A 20286-nucleotide genomic window follows, 5' to 3' on the forward strand; every position below is an offset into this window, starting at 1 on the left:
ATATGCCTAAACGTCGCTAGGCAAATCGTCAAACGTTGATGTTTGAACGATATGGCTGGTAGTCGCTAGTCAGATCATGAAATGGCGGCGTTTCATGGTATGCCTAGGAATATCTCGATATGGCCGATTTTACGATCTGCCTCCGACATATACATTCGTTCGTCCACTCATTCAATTACATTGTCTCTATGCTTTTGACAGCGCGGTCTCTCGTTTACACTACTAGCATGTAATCTAAATATCTTAAGGGGCCCACTGATTACCAGTCCGCCGGACGATATCGGCCTGTCAGTTAGAACAAAAAGTTGACAGTTCCGAACAACTGACAGGCCGATACCGTCCGGCGGACTGTTAATCAGTGGGCCCCTTTACATACGAGTAGTACCTAGATATTTTGTTGATATTGTGTGACCGATTTAAAAGCAGGCCAGACACAACAAATAATTATAATAATAGCATGACAACGCGACTCAGTCTATTTTAATGTCTGTTACGATGATAATAGCATTTAATTGTAAGGTCAAATTGTGTTGATAAAGTAGTTGTTTTTGTGAACTTTATCTTATCTGTTTTAAGAGGCATTAACTTACGTAAAATTTCAAATAATAGAGTCTGTGCGGAAAGAGAAGAGTCGTGGAATGTATGGGGCCCAATACAATCCACGACTCTTCTGTTTCGGCACAGACTCTATTATTTGAAATTTTACATAATCTGACGAATAGATAGTATCATATAATATAATCAGTGTTCCACGTGTAGAATGATATTGAGAAAAAGAGAAAAAAGTTTAAATAGAAGCGCTGGTGGCCAGCGGAAGCGCTGGTGGCCTAGCGGTAAGAGCGTCGAGCGTGCGACTTGCAATCCGGAGGTCGCGGGTTCAAACCCCGGCTTGTACCAATGAGTTTTTCGGAACTTATGTACGAAATATCATTTGATATTTACCAGTCGCTTTTCGGTGAAGGAAAACATCGTGAGGAAACCGGACTGATCCCAATAAGGCTTAGTTTACTGGGTTGGAAGGTCAGATGGCAGTCGCTTTCGTAAAAACTAGTGCCTGACGCCAATTCCTGGGATTAGTTGCCAAGCGGACCCCAGGCTCCCATGAGCCGTGGCCAAAATGCCGGGACAACGCGAGGAAGAAGAGCTGTCTAATTTATAAAATTAATACTTGGATTCAGTACTAAAATCTCATACATCAGTACTAAAGTAACTCTGTCTATCTGCTACCTCTTGACGCTTAAACCGCTGAACCGATTTAGATAAAATTTGGTAGGCACATAGTTTGAGGCCCGGGCAACGGTATAGGATAGCTTTTATCAATCTTCATCATCATTCCACGTCACGCAGACGAAGTCCCGGGCAAAAGCTAGTACATTATATTATAACAATGGACACATCCCATGGATTTCCAGCTTCCCATGGATTTGTGTCTAGATATTGTAACAATGTCTACACCTTGCGTCATTCTTCGGATACATTGCAATTCAATTCAATTGATAGGAATTGCAAACAATGACAACATAAGTTTAGGCATAAGTACTTATAAGAGCATCGCGTGACATGTCACTACAGAGATCCTTAGTGTGAGGCCTGAGTGGACGCTCGAGTTGGGCGTGCAGCGGGGCGGGGCGTGCGGCGTGCATGTTAAACAAATGCAAACGTATAGGAGCGGCCTTAGTGCACGCTGCTCAAATCCCTTGGGAGCTCGACGCCACGCCGCACGCCCCGCCAAACGCTCCGCTTCGAGCGTCCACTCAGGCCTTACACTTAGAGTTTCGGCATCCTTAGAATTAAGTGTAAGGCCTGAGTGGACGCTCGAGTTGGGCGTGTAGCGGGGCGGGGCGTGCGGCGTGCATGTTACACTCGGTTTAGACTCTCGCGCGAGCCACGAGACGAGCCGCGAGCCGCGCCACGAGACGCGAGTGTAAGCGGTGGGCTCGCGGCTCGTCTCGTGGCTCGCAAGCTCGTCGAGCTAATATAATTTAAACACTAACGGCAAGGCATAAGGTTTATAACCGAATGACAAGCCGAATGCGAGTGTAAGCGGTGGACTCGCGTCTCGTGGCGCGGCTCGCGGCTCGTCTCGTGGCTCGTGCGAGAGTCTAAATCGGCTATTAAACAAATGCAAGCGTATAGGAGCGGCCTTAGTGCACGCTGCTCAAATTACTTGTGAGCCCGACGCCACGCTGCACGCCCCGCCGAACGCTCCGCTTCGAGCGTCCACTCAGGCCTTAGTGTAAGAGTTTCGGCTGATATGAAGAACCTGCTTTCAATTTCAGGTTCAAAATGTGGGCGTGTAACCCGGCGGTGACGACACCAATCCTGGAGAGCTACAGTGCAGCAGGGCCGCTATTCGTTCAAGCTCTACAAGGGTTCCTGGCGGCGCAGTGCGCCCTGGCCGGCGATCACTTGTGGCCTGACGACGCTACGGAAGCTGTGCTGCAAGGTTTGTGAAACCTCGACACTGGATTTACCTATACTTAGTGGAGACTTGTTATGCGAGGGTTTTTCACTGAGACCTGGCTGGTGACCGAATTTTGACCCGAATAAACAAATAAAACGTTGTTCGAAGTATGTGAAGCATCGACACTAGTGTTTTCAACTCTCCCGCTGCACGCTCCACTCAGCTTGTACATTTGGCCGGTCCCACATTGGTCAGTTAATAGTCTTCTTATGTCAGATTTTGATAAAAATTTGTAGGTTTGAAAAGCTCCTTATTCTGGTCGGATAAACGCGAAATCCAAATTTGGGACAAAACAATGTATTATTATAAAATTCCCATTGAGTTAGGAAAAATTCCATACGTTTTCCGTAACTCAGTGGAAGATTTTGTAGGACATAAGGTGAAATTGCGCTTATACATATGTTGTACAGAATAAGTAACTCTATCTATCCACGAAATCTGAGAAAAATGGAAAAACGACAACAAAATAAAAAGAGACCCAGCATGCAGTTAGGGAACTTCCTTTGCAATTTAATTATAATTACCGTTCGTAATTCTCGCATTCATCGGAACCCACCTACTATCGGTAAAAACAGATTATTTTATTTATCTGTGCTGTTTCTAGATCCCAATTATGACTTCATCGTGGTGGGGGCCGGGTCGGCTGGTGCTGTTTTGGCGAACCGTCTGACGGAAGTTGCGGACTGGAAGGTTCTGCTCGTGGAGGCGGGCGGAAACCCTTCCTTAGGAACTATGGTAAGCGTGGCCTTAGGTCTAAATTAAGATTTAACATGGTACTTGGATCTCTTTGAATAATCTAATCAGAAAAAGCAGTTGAGTTAAAATAGCATTTGATAAAATCATAAGGTCTGCAGACCCTTAGCTTGTTTTATCTTTTATCCCAAGGTGCCACAAGGATTTTTTAGTAACATAGGAGGTCCGGACGACTGGGGCTACCGGCCAGTCCCTCAAGAAGGAGCCTGTCGGTCCTACGCCACGAAGAGCTGCGCCTGGCCGCGAGGCAAGACTCTCGGCGGCTGCAGCGCCATCAACGGCATGTACTACGTCAGAGGCAACAAACTCGACTACGACGAATGGGCCGCCGCCGGCAACCACGGCTGGAGCTACGATGATGTCCTACCGTACTTTAAGAAAAGTGAAAACTTCACTGGAACCCTAAACGAAGACACAATCCCGTACCACAGTACTGGTGGATACCTAAGAGTAGAGGACACTAAACCTATTCATGACATTGAAAAAATAATTATTAAAGCTGCTACGGAAATCGGCATCGAAACCCTCTATGATATAAATGGCAGCAACCAAATGGGAATCACCAGAGCTTTAAGCACAACCAAAGATGGAGTCAGACACAGCACAGCATTCGCATTTCTGAGCCCAATAAAACAACGCAAGAATCTACATGTCATCAAAAATACGATGGCTACGAAAATTTTGTTTAAACCGAACACCCGAGATGTGGAAAGTGTAGTTTTAAATAAGAATGGTAAAGAATTAGTAGTGAAAGCGAAAAAAGAGATAATAATATCAGCTGGTGCTATCAATTCACCCCAGTTGCTGATGTTGTCAGGAATAGGGCCTCGAAAACATTTAGAAGACTTAAATATAGATGTTAAAGTTGATTTACCCGTAGGGGAAAACTTACAAGATCACTTATATATCCCTACCTACTTTACATTACCTGGCGATAAAGATACGCTTGGACTGATTCAAATTGCAGGAGCGTTCGCGGAATATATAACGCATAACACAGGAATATTCTCGGATACAAGCCCCCATAAAGTGATTACTTTCTACAATACAACGGATCCCAAAGCGAGCAGTCCAGATGTACAATTTCATCAGTTATTTATGCCTCCGAACTCTTATAATTTTTTAGACATTTTTAGTGTACATGGGATGAATGAAGACTTAATAAAAAAGTTTCGTGAATTGAATGAGAACAATCATTTACTTGTAATGGCCTTAGTTTTGCTGAGACCAAAGTCTAAAGGACGCATTATCCTCAAGAGCACCGATCATAACGACCATCCCTTGATTTATGCCAACTACTTGCAAGAGCAAGACGACGTCCTCACTGTGATTAGAGGATTCAAACAATACGCCTTAAAGTTTGAAGATACAGATGCATTTAAGCAGATTGGTTTAAAACAACAATGGATAGAAATTGAAGCTTGCAAAATGTTCGAGACTGATTCAGACGACTTTTTAGAATGTGTTGCAAGAGAAACTACATTTTCCCTTTATCATCCTGTTGGAACTGTAAAAATGGGACCAGATGGAGATAGCAGTGCAGTAGTTGACCCGGAGTTGAAAGTTAAACATGTAAAAGGTCTAAGAGTGGTGGATGCCAGTATCATGCCTGTTATCACGCGAGGAAACACAAACGCTCCAACAATCATGATTGCCGAGAAAGCAGGTGACATGATAAAAGCATTCTGGTCTAAAGGGCATACGGAACTATAAACTAAAAAGAACACATAGGTACAACAAATACGTATGGTGAACGATATGGTGAAATATGGTTGATGGTATAGACAAATTATTTATCGGTTTTGATATCAAAAGATAATATATTTTTAGGGACATAGAGTAATTAAAATACACCATATAAAATACAAATACTTTATTTACATAACAAACTATACTTTGTTCACAGTCCTGTCTTTAATCTTACACGTACAATAAAGCTAACACAATGACTAGCAACGATTTACTTAAAAATGGCACAATTGAAGATCCGGGTGCTGGCTCAAAAACTCTGCCCCAAACAGCAAAAGAATACAACTCTTTCTCAGTGTTAACTAAGGTATACGTGAAAACCGTGGTTCCATCACCAGGTACTTCAGTATACGTGTATTCGCTGGGTTCTAAAGGCATGATAGACACATCTAGGGAGATCGGGAAAAAGGATGAATCATGGGCATCCAATCGAGTATCAAGTACTGGTGTAGGCACTGTAGCTACTATAGTCAGCTCTTCAAAGATTGATGTAGAATTTACAACGAATGTTGGGAATCTGTAAAAAAAAAAAACTAATTGTAAAAAGTGCGGAAAAGAGGAAATTTACGATACAAGTGCGAATTACCTATTCGCACGTGTATCGTACATCGTTTTACAGTACATATGGCACTTTAAACTTTCGACATACGCACGGAAAGTGCTCTTTCCCGCACTAGTTCGGGAAAGTAGCACCAAATGTACTGTAAAAGCTATATTCGAGTTCTTCTTGGACGAAAAATTTTGGACTACATACTTATAGTTGCATGCTTTTACGGTACCTACCTGAGTAGACTGAGTAAACTTTGGAAATATCTTAGTTTGTATGTTTTGCTCGCTTTCTGCAAAACATTACGAATATCGTCGGGTGACAATTAAAAGTCACTAACTAACACCATTGAAATCATTGGACAATAAACCGTGTTACAAGTGTAATAAAGTGCATTGTTACTTTAATTTTTTGATAGTACTTAGTGACTTTTGCTTGTCACCCGACGATATCATAATCGCATGTTACAGAACTGTAACCGTATGTAAACCTACCTCTTGCCACACGTGTCGATGGTGTCCCCTGTGCAAGTCAGCACGGAGCAGATCCTAGTGTCGCCCTCGCCCAACCCGCTGAAGTTGCGCTCCCCGTCAAATGTGATTGCCTTGTACTGGTACTTGCTGTACAATATGACGAGTATATCACATGTTACAGAACTGTAACCATATGTAAACCCACCTCTTGCCACACGTGTCGATGGTGTCCCCTGTGCAAGCCAGCACGGAGCAGATCCTGGTGTCACCCTCGCCTAACCCGCTGAAGCTGCGCTCCCCGTCAAATGCCATGGCCTTGTACTGGTACTTGCTCTAAAATGTACCAGGAAAATGAAGAGCTAAGTATACAGGTTAATTTAGTTAGGATGACCGAATCGGAAATTGACGCGGCTATGCATACATACGTAGTGTCTTTTGCGTTGTATTCTTTTTTTCTTCTTTAATTTTACTGTGTAAACGGGACGCCTTTAGAATAGCAGTGTGACCGATTCTTTAAAACAAACAAACAAACAAACAATAATTTATTTGCAAAAAAAAGGGTAAATATTACATGTGTTAGTGTAAAATATTGTTTCACCTTTTCTAACTGTTTTAAACAGTATGCAAATGTTACAAAGTTTAATAGGACATAAGTTCTTATTATAATTCTATTATATTCTAAAATACTAACTAGCAGCATACATAATGCGAAATGGTAACATTGGTAACATCAGTAAAATTAAGCTTTAATTCGGATGCATGAAACTGAGTAATACTTTGGATCTTTAATCTGCATCTTTCCCGTTACTGATAGTTCTGCACCCATTTCCGGGCTTAAATTACTGAATGCACATTACACTTGTCGAAAAAGATTTTTTGGTAGGTAATACATCTAAATTTCAAAATGTATGATTAGGTCATTGTCATTACCTAATGAGTCATTCTTAGTAAGAGAATTGATAGATCAAGGAAATGTGGATTAACTTGATTTTTTTATACTCGTATTAAATAAGTCCTGAAAAACTCATTGATACGAGCCGGGGTTTGACCCCGCGACCTCCGAATTGAATTGAAGCTGACAAGTATAAAAATAATTAAAATCATATTAAAATAAATGTTGCACCGGTCTCAGTGTAAAAAGGACAGCAAAGGAGCAAAAAATAAATAGTAAAAATGCAAACAATACAAAAAACGTATATTTGGATTCTCAATCAGTCTAACGTTACATTACAGTCTAATTCTTATTTAGATGGATATTATATAGTACCTATAACTTTAAGTAGATCATATTATATTGTTAAAGGCGGTTAATCTTTAACTCTATCGGTTCCATATATCACATCTTCAATCTTGAGATAATTTTGTACATCCTCATCGTTAACTTCAGTACTATGATCCACATCCTTCACATAAACCCTTCCCCAGATCCCAAACGACATCAATTCCTTCTGAGGTGTATTTATTTTATACGTAATCTTTTCCCGTCCAGTTTTCTTGTCTGGTTGGACCTCGTTTTCATCATCTGTCGAGTCTATGTAAGTGAAATTTGAAGAGCTTAAAGGAAACTTGTTGATTCTGAAAGACGATGGGAAATACACGACGTTGTTGCATTGCAGTGTCTTGTTGTATTGCTTGCGTATCGTCGACATATCTATTTGTAGTTCTGTTATTTCAACATCTGTTTCATTTTTGTTGAATCTGCAAAAAAAAGTTGGGATAGATGATCTTCAGTTGCACACTAAATTTCGGTGGCTAAAGACATACCTAAGTCTATTCCTCCACAATTCTTATTCAACTAGATCAGGGGTTCCCAAACTTTTTTAAGGCACGCCCCCTGCTGCCTAAAATGAAGTTCCCACGCCGCCCTTTTCGCTTCGATGCAAGGAAACGGAGATCTATTAGGTAATCGTGTTCAAATTTCCCGAGGCCCGGCGCCCCTCTAGGGGGGGGCGCCCCCCACTTTGAAAACCCCTGAACTAGATTATTTGTATGACAGCATTTTCAATGTGAACTAATAAAGTAAACTGACGAGGTCGATCAATAAATCATAGCAGTGGTTTTGACAGCTGCAGTAGGTGGTTTTTAACGTATCCGTACACTAACTGTGTGGGAACAGAATAAATGAATGGGCACAGAGTGACCTTAATTACCATCTGATAACCATAATTATTTAGAAATACCGAATTACCTAGGTATATAGAAATATTTTTATTCGTAATGACAACATTTTTGTTATACATTAAATTGATAAGGTTCTTGAACACCCGGTATTGTAACACGACTGAAATCCCCACTCACCTGTAGGCACATATTTTAGGGTCCTCATCCCGGCAAGCCACCAGTAGACAGCTGGCCACGCCGAGCTGCCGCCGAGTGTACGTGTTGCTGCCGTCCTGCACGAACGCGCGGTACAAATGGCTCTGACAACACAAGACAAATGACATAAGATTAATTTAGATTCAGATAATTCAAGTTAACTAACTCTAAAAACTTAAAAATAAAAAAAATATGAGAATTTAAGGTTAGTAGCAGAGATCGGTAAAATAATATTTCTTGCGAATATTTGAAAATGATCCATTACTCGTATAAGCGGGATTTTTTATTTTATTTGCAATTAAAAAGACTAACTACTATGAAGTATTAATAAACTTACCATTCCGAATTCTTCGTGCATAATTCGTTAGTTAGTTGATCTTAAGTTTTAAGTGTTAGTTTACGAACCAGTTTTCATGCATATTTATATCACTTAAAATACACATGCGAACTACATAAATAACGCGAAAAAATATCTGAAAGAGGCTACTACTATTGTCAACGTTGATTTAAATTACTTCTGTTCTGCAGCGGTCAGAAACAATCTCGCGTTGTATGCCGCCGCCATATGCATATATATCATACACTACTTATTCAAAAGAATAATCCAAACTGCGTACTGCAGCCATGCGAGTCTAACTAAACCTAAAAACTATAGATGGTCAGTTAAATCTTGTTAGTAGAAAAAGGCGGCAAATTTGAAAACAGTAGGCGCGAAGGGATATCGTCCCATAGAAAATTTGAGTTTCGCGCCTTTTTCTAGTGACAAGATTTGCTTGACCATCTATATTAATTGCCAAGTGTCGTTTAAAAAATCGTACAAGAGCGTATGCACAGAAACAAATAACAATTGATAATAGTTATTTGTACAACAAGTGATCAAAGTTTGATATTTCTTCGAGTGCTTATTTTGAGTCCCGTGCAAGCGAAAGATTCTATAATAGATTCACGAGCGTAGCGAGTGAATCTAATTTAGAATCTTGAGCGTAGTAAGGGACTCAAAAGCGCACGAGATGTAAATAACTTTGATCTCGTGTAGTACACAACATTTTTCACCTCAGCGCAGTGAGAACATACCTATTAGACAACTTGAAAAATGTAATCCTTCTTCATCACTTAATACCTGCACTCATGTTTTCTTAAGATATACAAACAATTAAGTTTAATTACCGCAATGGAACACAAAAACAAAACGTAATAATAAATTCCAGTAAAATAATATAGAAATAACAAACATTAACTGACACTTCAATCGCCAACTTTGACAACAAAAAAAATCTTTGTAAGATACGGTCCGAATTGCGGATACGTACTATTTGTCAACTATGGTAGAAATTCTTAAAAGTAAAATAATTAATTTTGCGTGATGATCTGTGTATTTTTTGAGTTCGTTATTTTAATTGTACAATAAAATACCTAAAATATAGTATTTTATCAGTTTTTATGAAATCTTAAACTTTATTTTTATTTATTAATTATTAAGAATTCATACTCGTACGTGGTTTGGAACGATGCGGTCTGAAGTTTTTCGGGGGTCTATTATAAACCGTGAATATACTGTTGAATGTCGTTTTAACTTTTTTTGTCTGTTTCTTTTTGTGACAGTGTGAAAGGGACAGAGATAATAGAACCCAAGTATTTCGAACTTTTATTAGACCCCGCATGTTGAAATGACATTTGACTATAAAGGTCAGTTGAATGTCATTTTGTCTCACTCAGTGAGCAAAATCGCATTTTGCTCACTGTTTTTAAGAATCAAAGTACCCTTGTTCGAGCTGCTGAGGTGAAAAGGTTTTTTAGAAGATGCGCCCCTCTATACCAAAACGTTCAAATCTAGTAAGATAAGAAAAATGTCTCAAATAGTTGCACGTATACACACATACGACTTGCCCCATGCAGAGCGTGCATGGAAGAAGAGGAAACAACAAAACACATTCTCCTAGACTGCACAGGAGCAAGAGGCAGTTAGCAACCTGAAAACATTGATAGGCTTCATGGAGGAACTGGCGGCCTAGCCAAGGTGACAATCGCTATCGCTTCGCCATCGAATTGCTTTGTGTCTCTCTATCACTCTTCCATATTAGTGTGACAGTGATAATTGCGTTTCGATCGCTACGGAGCGTAAGCGATTGACAGGTTGGCTACGACGCCTGGGGTGGTTAGAGTAGCGCTACCTCGTTTCACGCAAAATAGGCACAATGGTGGTCGATTTGCGGGAAATGCCCAGAAGCACTAACTACCCACACACGACTTCTCCCATAATCTTTTTCTTGTTTGTGTGCGTCTACAAGATTACCTTAGGTGCGAGCTTAGACGCTACAGAGGGGCGCACATTTAAAAAACCGTTATCGCTATTCGAGTGTTCGCCGCAGTCAGAAATAGGCTAGATGACAAATTTTCATTTATTTTATGGTATCAACCAATCAGGTTTGTTTTTAGGATCAAATCTCTATATAGGACCCATTGCATTAAAGCAATACAGAAGTCAAAGTCCGACAGTCGTACTTCACTCGCGAAACGCCCCTAACAAATCGCTATGTGAACGTGACGTCAAGGTCACTGAGATCGCATCTTGAAGTATGAATAAAACAAGAAAATTGCATTTTTGTCGGTGAAATATTGCGTTTATGTATATAGTTGCTATACAATCTTTTTTTGGATAAAATGTGAGGAATCTAATGGTATCCTTACTTATTTCGTTTTTTAAAGTTTAAAATGAACTTAAATTTTGAAACTTTCAGGTGCTGTATTTTTGTATTATATTTCCATATATTTTTTTTATTATCCACTATATTGTGATAAACTGCTCATTTGCTATTTTACTAGATTTTGTTATAAAATTCAACATGTGTCATCATCCCTATTAACTTACCCCGTCACCAGCCCTCGGAGTCAGCCTGACCCTGAACGTGCAGCTGACTTCCTTGTCGACCAGCGTGAACTCCTGGAAGCCGGGGACCAGCAGGCGGCTGGCGTGGTCGGCCAGCGACGGGTCGGTGATCAGCACCAGACTGTCGTGGTCGGTCGGGGGGTCGTAGATCGGGCCGGGGAAGGTCATGCCGGTGACCTAAGGGAATTATTCACCTCCTTATACATAAAAGTTAAATTTCTTTTTATCAAACACAAATTTTAAACTCCAAAAATCCAAGCTTCTTCTTAGAGAAATCAGGGTCAAGGAGGGAACAGCTAGAGGCTCGGTATCTTATTCTTAGACCTTTATAGTGGACTGTGTGTAGTGTTATAAAACTGCACTAGCCCTTGAACATTTATGGTCCTTCGAGCCGGATCTGAACCAGCGACCTAAGGATCTAGAGTCCACTAAGGGGTCGTCCTCATGTGATCATATTTGGCTTATTTTACCCCCCCCCCCCCCCCCCCGGCCCCTTATGGTGATATTTGGTGATCACTGCCACAAGATCACGTGATAATTATCATGCGGGTACTCTTAGACACTAAGCAAGTCTAATGTCGTTTCTTCTGTATTGCGTATATGTTCAAGATGCTTTCTCTCAAAAACAGGCATCGTTAAAATTTGTTTATCACTCTATTTTATATATATAAAATAGAGAAGATTTAATATTTGATCTGATTACATTTTTGAGTAAAATTGTTGTTTTTGGCTTTCCCGCTTTGAAAAAAAAATTACACGTGATATCTTCTCTGACCGCCCCCCCCCCCCCTCCCCCATCGTGATAATTCGTGATATTTTCCTTACCCCCATCCCCCCTCTAAACGATCACATGATTTCTGGACGACCCCTAAGGGCGCTAAGGTACCTAATTACCTAAGTAAATTAGACACTTACATTACCAGGTACCTTGGGCACCCTCGAGACTAGAAGACGGGTAGTAGGGAGACCAGGCATGATGCTGACCAAGGCACCGGCTTTTCCGGAATAGATCCCCGATCCTGGAATAATATTTTAAGCATTCGATTTACATAAATGATTTGGTAAATGATGATAATGTAAAAAAACCATTATAAGTAAAGTATAATACAAAATACAGTAGGCACATTTATTAAACAATTAGGATTTGTAAACAAGGAATTTCATATCTTGCACTAAGCAAAAGCCTGTCATTTTAAAAAGGCAATTGATAGGTTTAGTACCTACCTATAATGAGCGAATAAGTTTGTGTGTCTGTGTATGTAAATTTTTCAACTTGAACAGGTTTCTTATCCTCAATATACGTAATACCTTATTTAAAAATGTCACTAATAAAATTACCAGCACTTCCAACTCGCACGTTGTTCGCTCCTGCTCCGAGGAAGTTCACATTCTGGGCATAAGCGTAGGCTTCTTGGATTTGCACCGCTGTAAATTTAATTAATACATTTCACAACAACTGCCACAGAAACAATTAATATTATTTAATTTATAGTTTACTTTTAAAGACCCACTCTTAAGACATTAAACGAACTTCAACCATGTGGCAATTCAGGCAGCTCAAGTTGTTACTGAGAAAAGTATTCAGTTTTGCTTTTGTTATACTAAAACTGGGATCCACAAAACTACGTCCCGCGGGCCGAACCCTGCCCGCGAACCCTCCAATTTGGAAGGAAGCGGGCCAAATTGGAGGGATTGGACTTTACCTATTCAATCTGCATATGACTCGCGTAAATGGACCGGGAGATGCTACAGCCTCGCCCGTCACCGTGCGTGGTCTTTGAGGCAGAAATTGTTGAAACCCCTGTACTTACAAAACTTGCACTGTTGAGCCTTTGAACGACACGCCTATCTTGTGCGGTGCGTCATCGTGAACCTTATCGTAATGCACGAAGGTATTAGGTAAGAAGGTAAGGTAATAGGCCGTAACCGCGCGCGCTTCAGTTGACGTCTATGTGTAAGGCCTGAGTGGACGCTCGAGTTGGGCGTGCAGCGGGACGGGGCGTGCGGCGTGCATGTTAAACAAATGCAAGCGTATAGGAGCGGCCTTAGTGCACGCTGCTCAAATCACTTGTGAGCCCGACGCCACGCTGCACGCCCCGCCGAACGCTCCGCTTCGAGCGTCCACTCAGGCCTTACACTTAGCGCTACTTGCATCAACCCACTAACCCGGAGTTAAGCGGTTAAACCGTTAACTCAGTGTCAAATTGTCCTGGTAACCATGGTAACTCCAGTGTAAACTCTGCTAACCCAGGGTTAGTGGAATGGTGCAAGTGGCACTTAGTGTATCGGCTAAGTAACTCACCAGTCAAATACGGCATCTCCGAGAACCACATAGTGGAGAACAGAACGTCGGTGATCTTGTACTTCTCGACCACCTGGATGGCGGGCACCTGGAACATGAGGTCGAAGCAGATGTAGTGGCCGAAGGTTACGCCGAAGTCGGTGCTGAAGATGCCCAGGTCCGGGTGCAGAGCTGGGGTGCGGGTGAACTCGCCGAAAAGGTTTATCTTGCGATACCTAAAACGTAAGCGGTAAGGTACAACGTGTATCACTCAGATTATTCTAAGATTGAAAAAAAAAAGCGGCCAAGTGCGAGTCGGACTCGCCCATGAAGGGTTCCGTATTTAGGCGATTTATGACGTATAAAAAAAAACTACTTACTAGATCTCGTTCAAACCAATTTTCGGTGGAAGTTTACATGGTAATGTACATCGTATATTTTTTTTAGTTTTATCATTCTCTTATTTTAGAAGTTACAGGGGGGGGACACACATTTTACCATTTTGGAAGTGTCTCTCGCGCAAACTATTCAGTTTAGAAAAAAATGATATTAGAAACCTCAATATCATTTTTGAAGACCTATCCATAGATACCCCACACGTATGGGTTTGATGAAAAAAAATTTTTTGGGTTTCAGTTCGAAGTATGGGGAACCCCAAAAATTTATTGTTTTTTTTTCTATTTTTGTGTGAAAATCTTAATGCGGTTCACAGAATACATCTACTTACCAAGTTTCAACAGTATAGTTCTTATAGTTTCGGAGAAAAGTGGCTGTGACATACGGACGGACAGACAGACGGACAGACAGACAAACATGACGAATCTATAAGGGTTCCGTTTTTTGCCATTTGGCTACGGAACCCTAAAAACGCAAATTTGACTGCTGAATGTTGATGTACGGCCCCGTGTGTTTTGCAGTTAGCTAGATCAAAGAATATAATACTCACTAGGAGTGCTAGAGATCGTCGAATGCTAACGTTCGGCAATTCGGTTACCACAGAATGGTGTTTGACTTTTTTACAATTAACAACTCTTTGTGATCAATTTTAAGGCAAGTAATTAATTTAGTAACTTCTTTAGTCTTCATTTTTAGAGTTCCGTACCAACAAGGTCAAAATGAACATTTGCGGTGCGACTCTGTCCGTCTGTCACGACGCTAAATATCTCGGGAACTATTACTTACGCTATCGATTTGAAATTTAGAATAATTATAAACAAGGGTAACCCAGACGCATTGATTTGATTTCTTTATTTAGTGACATTCACATTAGGCGATTATTCTGGTGACTGACCGAAGAGCCTCCTGCTAAATCGGCCTCATGCTACCCAAGTCTAGAAAATTTCTGCGATAATTGCTTTATTGATGTTTCGATCTGTCTTACTATAGATCTAACTGGTAATTCAGCGTCTCAACTCACTCACCTGTCAATAACAGCACCAGTTCTGTCAAAAATGACATTGGTATTAAAGAGATACTCTTTCTTCTCCGGGCAGTACTCCTCTGAGTCTTCCGGGATGCTGGTGCAGTTCATGACCTCCTGCACGTTGATCAGCACGTAGATCTGGTGCTGTCTGGCTGCTGCCGATATGGTGACCAAAATCTGGAAAGCGAGAGTACTTATTGAGGCTGCAAACTCTACATTTTTAATAAATAAAAAAGTTTTAACGGGTGCGTCAAATATTCGGCTAACTTTTGTTCTATGTAGCTACCACATGGTGTACTTAAGTTTACGACCTTGGTAGTTTCCGACCATGTTATCTCAGCTAGTGTAGTGGATTGGCAAATTATTCTTTTTACTCCTTAAAGGCAAGAATTACCTCATCGTAACTTGTAGGTTGCAGAGCCGGTATAGGCTGTTGTTTAAGCAGGTCATATATGGGCACGTCCACCTTGCGTTCGCCTCTGGTTAGTGTCATCTCTGGAAACACTATGATGTCCGCATTCTGGAAAAACGAAACGTTAATGATAATTACTAACGCATATGATTAGGTACGATAATCTAAATAACGTCAAGTCACTACTCCACGACTGCGACGGAGCTGTAGTCCTCAATGTGAGAGCTGATCGTGATCTGCTACACTAGCCTCACCTGGTCTGCCGCCTGTGCGATGAGCTGCATATTCGTCGCTATACTTACTCAACCTCATATCTGCAACAATCATTTGATGGAAATGTCGCTTTTCTTTCATTCAGAATACGGGTGTTTTTGTCATCAAATGAGTGTTGCAGATACGAGGTTGAGTAAGTATAGCGACGAATGTGCAGCTCATCGCACAGGCGGCAGACCAGGTGAGGCTAGTGTAGCAGATCACGATCAGCTCTCACATTGAGGACTACAGCTCCGTCGCAGTCGTGGAGTAGTGACTTGACGTTATTTAGATTATCGTACCGGCGTATAACGTATAACGGCGATATCCGGCGAGGTTCTGAGTCAAGTCGTACTACTCCACGACTGCGACAGAGCTGTCATCCTCAATGTGAGAGCTGATCGTGGTCTGCTACACTAGCCTCACCTGGTCTGCCGCCTGTGCGATGAGCTGCACATTCGTCGCTATACTTACTCAACTTCATATCTGCAACAATCATTTGATGGAAATGTCGCTTTTCTTTCATTCAGAATACGGGTGTTTTTGTCATCAAATGAGTGTTGCAGATACGAGGTTGAGTAAGTATAGCGACGAATGTGCAGCTCATCGCACAGGCGGCAGACCAGGTGAGGCTAGTGTAGCAGATCACGATCAGCTCTCACATTGAGGACTACAGCTCCGTCGCATTCGTGGAGTAGTGACTTGACGTTATTTAGATTATCGTACCGGCGTATAACGTATAACGGCGATATCCGGCGAGGTTCTGAGTCAAGTCGTACTACTCCACGACTGCGACAGAGCTGTCATCCTCAATGTGAGAGCTGATCGTGGTCTGCTACACTAGCCTCACCTGGTCTGCCGCCTGTGCGATGAGCTGCACATTCGTCGCTATACTTACTCAACCTCATATCTGCAACAATCATTTGATGGAAATGTCGCTTTTCTTTGATTCGGAATACGGGTGTTTTTGTCATCAAATGAGTGTTGCAGATACGAGGTTGAGTAAGTATAACGGCGATATCCGACGAGGTTCTGAGTCAAGTCGTACTACTCCACGACTGCGACAGAGCTGTCGTCCTCAATGTGAGAGCTGATCGTGGTCTGCTAGACTAGCCTCACCTGGTCTGCCGCCTGTGCGATGAGCTGCACATATCCGGCGAGGTTCTGAACGACGTCGGCAGAGACCTCGAATTCCACCACGGCTCCGACGTAGCTGTCATCCTCCGGTGTGGATCTCTACAGCAACAACAACAACAGAATAAATTAAGAAGTGTAAAGCTCTTACGGTAGATGTCGCTCGGGTTCCCTTGACCCATATGGTGGAAAGATTTGCTGGCTTTGGATCAGGCCTTGGTAGCTCAGATGGCAGAGCGCTGGAGAAATGCTGGAGAATCGATCCAGAGGCCGTGAGTTGAAGTCTCACCCAAGACAATAATAGACATTTCTGCTTATTAAAAATTAAAACAATATGTACGTTTCTAATATTGCCTTTATATTACTGTGTGGGTGGATTAATAATTTTGGATATTAAGTAGGTTTTTTTTTCAAATTAAATCTTGTTGAGTAGCGTCTGTGCGGAAAGAGAAGAGTCATGGAACGTATTGGGCCCCATACCTTCCACGACTTTTCTCTTTCCGCACAGACTATAGATTTATTAAGTTAGGGGCCTAATTAATGGGGGGATCTAATTATGAGTCCGTTAATTGTGCAGACGTATAAGCGGTATAAGTACCTACATCAATGTACCGAATATAAACGTGTACTTGTTTACTACTTGGGATTGGGAATAACAAGTCAATAATTATAATGAGTAAACCAAAATAACTACCTACCTGATCAGATGACACGGCTAAACAAAGAAAACACACTGAGGAAATAAATATTCTGCACCACATCTTAAAATAACTATTTTATAGAAGAATGGACGTTATCTGTACCATGTTTACGAACAAAACTAAAGGACGACCACTTAGATCCACAAACAAAGATTCACTGACAAACAGCTGATACTTCACATTGTCTGTCTTGCTACTCAGAACTTGTTTCCCGGTAATCGACTCGACTCATATCACCCGTCTCATTCACACGCGTTTTAAGTGTAGGTACAGGATGGAAATGACGCATCTATGATGCAGAAGACATTCGATTAGAATACGCTGGAGGTTAATGTTTATTTTTGTCAATATATAAATGACCGATACATGTGAAGTTCGGGCATTTTCGTTTACAGCACTAAAAAGTTGCCAAGTGTCATTTTGAATCGTAATTTTGCGCCGGAGAGTCTAAAGTTCAACAAAATCATATTCGAGTATTTTTTTTTTCAAATGTGTAGTCTAATAAATACTCTTTGTACTTAAACTTTGTACTCTAATAAATAGGGTTCAAATGTGCCGTTACAATTATATACTATCTACGAAAACATAATGCGCAAAGGTTGTAAATCAAAGTACCTAGAGCTACATTTTACCTTATTACAAATTGCAAACAGTAGTTACCTAAACATTTGAGGGATCAAAAATAAAACATACAAAATCGGTATATATACTACACGGTCTGATACGTACCTGTAAAGATAACGGCAGCAGACACACTAATACGAAGCAAAACAAACGATATTGTGCCGCCATTATTATCTTGATAATATATAAAGTGACAGAATTATTTTATTATATGTATTTAATGTTTATCGTTAAATCCAGCTATCTGTGCTGGAGTCTGAATGAAAATAAGAGCACTCGTTACATGCTGTGCGCTTTTATTTATGTGTTAGTAGGAGATAAGAAGGTATGCATAGCACCACGTATAGGTACGACAAGTTACGAAAACGACGTCCCGGTATATAAATTCTGCCTAAGCCTCAACGTCCAATGTCGTATAATAATTATAGGGTATTAGATAATAATGATCATCCACCGTTAACTTATAGTATTTAGTACTACCAATTTTCTTTAGTCTTATAATATTTAAATCTTTCGCGTTTTGAACACATATTATTTATTTATTTTATTTGGAAATTTAATTCAGGCAACAAGGCCCATATTACAAATACCTTACAGACTAACATACATAAGCAAAAATAAACATATACATATTAGCATACACATATACATATTGGCATATATATATTAGTTAGACCCGTCTATAAATGAGAGTTCTTTAGTCTTATTATATTAAAACATGGGTCACTCACGTATTTTAAGTTTTAATATGTCTGTAAAATTTATTTAGTCTTGTCTATTTTGAAATAATAAAATTGATCTGCCCCAATTCCTGTAGATAATAAATTTTTTCTTTCCTTATCCACTTTCCTTTATTTAAAGTATGTTCGGCTTATACACGGATAAAGATAAGGAAAAATACGTTCAAGGCCATGCAATTTTTAATTTGAATTCATGTATAATACTAATTTGCTTTCATTCCGATTCAGATTAAAAAAAAATATTTTTAATGGTTTTGATTAGACATTAAAGTTCGCTGATTTGGTGATTGGCGAAATGAAGTGAATATGTGAGATGCGCGCCAATCACCAAGACGATTGTCAAGGTCGTATCAAAACCAGTTTAAACCATGACAAATTGTTAAATTTGAATCTGGCTCACGCCTAAAGGTCGTTACGCTACGCACATATTATGGAGTTTTCCCTGTATGTAGCTAAATTTATTCGTAAAGGTGAAACGTGTCGTGATTAGCGCTGAATTGTTTAGATACAACATTTATTGGACAACAATGGAAACAAATAATGTATAACAGGATGAGGTCAACGCTTCGCGCGGGGAGATCCCTGCTCATCAGTAAGTATGTAACTATGTATGTAATACCTACTTACATTTGCGAAACATTAAGTAGACCTTTAAACCTTCTAGGCAATGGAAACAGGGCTATAACCGCGAAAATAGAAGTTCGCAAATGACGGGCATTTTTCTCTGTCACTCTATAGTTCGTTTTTTTAGCATTAGAAAGAAGGTAAGCGATCTTGACATGTCTTTTAATCGAAAAACGCTTTTTAAAAATCAGTAACTTATACTTATGAAAGCAGAAGAATATAAATGATCGTATTACGATTTAGATTCATAATTGTTACATATTTGCCGTGACTTATTTTAAAAACATGTTTTTCAATTAAAAGACACGTCAAGATTGTTTACCTTTTTTCTAATGCTAAAAAAGCGGCCAAGTGCGAGTCGGACTCGCCCATGAAGGGTTCCGTATTTAGGCGATTTATGACGTATAAAAAAAAACTACTTACTAGATCTCGTTCAAACCAATTTTCGGTGGAAGTTTACATGGTAATATGTACATCATATATTTTTTTTAGTTTTATCATTCTCTTATTTTAGAAGTTACAGGGGGGGGGACACACATTTTACCACTTTGGAAGTGTCTCTCGCGCAAACTATTCAGTTTAGAAAAAAATGATATTAGAAACCTCAATATCATTTTTGAAGACCTATCCATAGATACAAATGTATGGGTTTGATGAAAAAAAAATTTTTGAGTTTCAGTTCGAAGTATGGGGAACCCCAAAAATTTATTGTTTTTTTTCTATTTTTGTGTGAAAATCTTAATGCGGTTCACAGAATACATCTACTTACCAAGTTTCAACAGTATAGTTCTTATAGTTTCGGAGAAAAGTGGCTGTGACATACGGACGGACAGACAGACGGACAGACAGACATGACGAATCTATAAGGGTTCCGTTTTTTGCCATTTGGCTACGGAACCCTAAAAA

At 40.3% G+C, this 20286-nt stretch overlaps 3 protein-coding genes across 4 annotated transcripts; 1 reads left to right on the plus strand and 2 right to left on the minus strand.

The window, feature by feature from the left end:
- The first annotated feature begins 2247 nt into the window (after positions 1–2247).
- Positions 2248–4962, plus strand: LOC134656873 (glucose dehydrogenase [FAD, quinone]-like). Its single transcript, XM_063512408.1, has 3 exons — positions 2248–2446; positions 3069–3199; positions 3350–4962. The coding sequence occupies exons 1-3, from the start codon at positions 2287–2289 to the stop codon at positions 4928–4930; spliced, it is 1872 nt and encodes a 623-aa protein (XP_063368478.1). The 5' UTR covers positions 2248–2286; the 3' UTR covers positions 4931–4962.
- A 154-nt stretch (positions 4963–5116) lies between these two features.
- Positions 5117–6812, minus strand: LOC134657152 (vanin-like protein 1). The gene is made up of 4 exons (XM_063512704.1): positions 6795–6812; positions 6204–6319; positions 6008–6169; positions 5117–5483 (listed from the first exon to the last, which is right to left on the minus strand). Exons 1-4 carry the CDS (start codon positions 6810–6812, stop codon positions 5138–5140), a joined length of 642 nt encoding a protein of 213 aa, XP_063368774.1. The 3' UTR covers positions 5117–5137.
- A 477-nt stretch (positions 6813–7289) lies between these two features.
- LOC134656882 (vanin-like protein 2) lies at positions 7290–18265 on the minus strand. Of its 2 annotated transcripts, none has more exons than XM_063512421.1 (10): positions 18122–18265; positions 16677–16793; positions 15288–15413; positions 14892–15070; positions 13492–13706; positions 12528–12614; positions 12105–12208; positions 11172–11366; positions 8285–8406; positions 7290–7684 (listed from the first exon to the last, which is right to left on the minus strand). In XM_063512421.1, exons 1-10 carry the CDS (start codon positions 18182–18184, stop codon positions 7294–7296), a joined length of 1599 nt encoding a protein of 532 aa, XP_063368491.1. In that variant the 5' UTR covers positions 18185–18265; the 3' UTR covers positions 7290–7293. The 2 variants fall into 2 exon arrangements, with proteins under 2 accessions (XP_063368491.1, XP_063368490.1); XM_063512420.1 differs by lacking the exon at positions 18122–18265 and adding an exon at positions 17390–17535.
- Positions 18266–20286: the final 2021 nt, after the last annotated feature.

Source organism: Cydia amplana, chromosome 19 (assembly GCF_948474715.1).
Source record: "Cydia amplana chromosome 19, ilCydAmpl1.1, whole genome shotgun sequence".
Lineage (NCBI taxonomy): Eukaryota > Metazoa > Arthropoda > Insecta > Lepidoptera > Tortricidae > Cydia > Cydia amplana.

Coding starts and splice junctions, on each gene's coding strand:
- LOC134656882 (XM_063512421.1), bottom strand. CDS start 18,184: ATGGCGGCACAATATCGTTTGTTTTGCTTCGTATTAGTGTGTCTGCTG. Junction 15,414..16,676: donor TCGCACAGGCGGCAGACCAG/GTGAGGCTAGTC, acceptor TCGTTTTTCCAG/AATGCGGACATCATAGTGTT. Junction 7,685..8,284: donor CCTAAAATATGTGCCTACAG/GTGAGTGGGGAT, acceptor TTTTTTTTGCAG/ATTCAACAAAAATGAAACAG.
- LOC134656873 (XM_063512408.1), top strand. CDS start 2,287: ATGTGGGCGTGTAACCCGGCGGTGACGACACCAATCCTGGAGAGCTAC. Junction 2,447..3,068: donor TACGGAAGCTGTGCTGCAAG/GTTTGTGAAACC, acceptor TGCTGTTTCTAG/ATCCCAATTATGACTTCATC. Junction 3,200..3,349: donor ACCCTTCCTTAGGAACTATG/GTAAGCGTGGCC, acceptor TTTTATCCCAAG/GTGCCACAAGGATTTTTTAG.
- LOC134657152 (XM_063512704.1), bottom strand. Junction 6,170..6,203: donor ACAGGGGACACCATCGACAC/GTGTGGCAAGAG, acceptor ATATGGTTACAG/TTCTGTAACATGTGATATAC. Junction 5,484..6,007: donor ATCGACACGTGTGGCAAGAG/GTAGGTTTACAT, acceptor TTTTTTTTACAG/ATTCCCAACATTCGTTGTAA.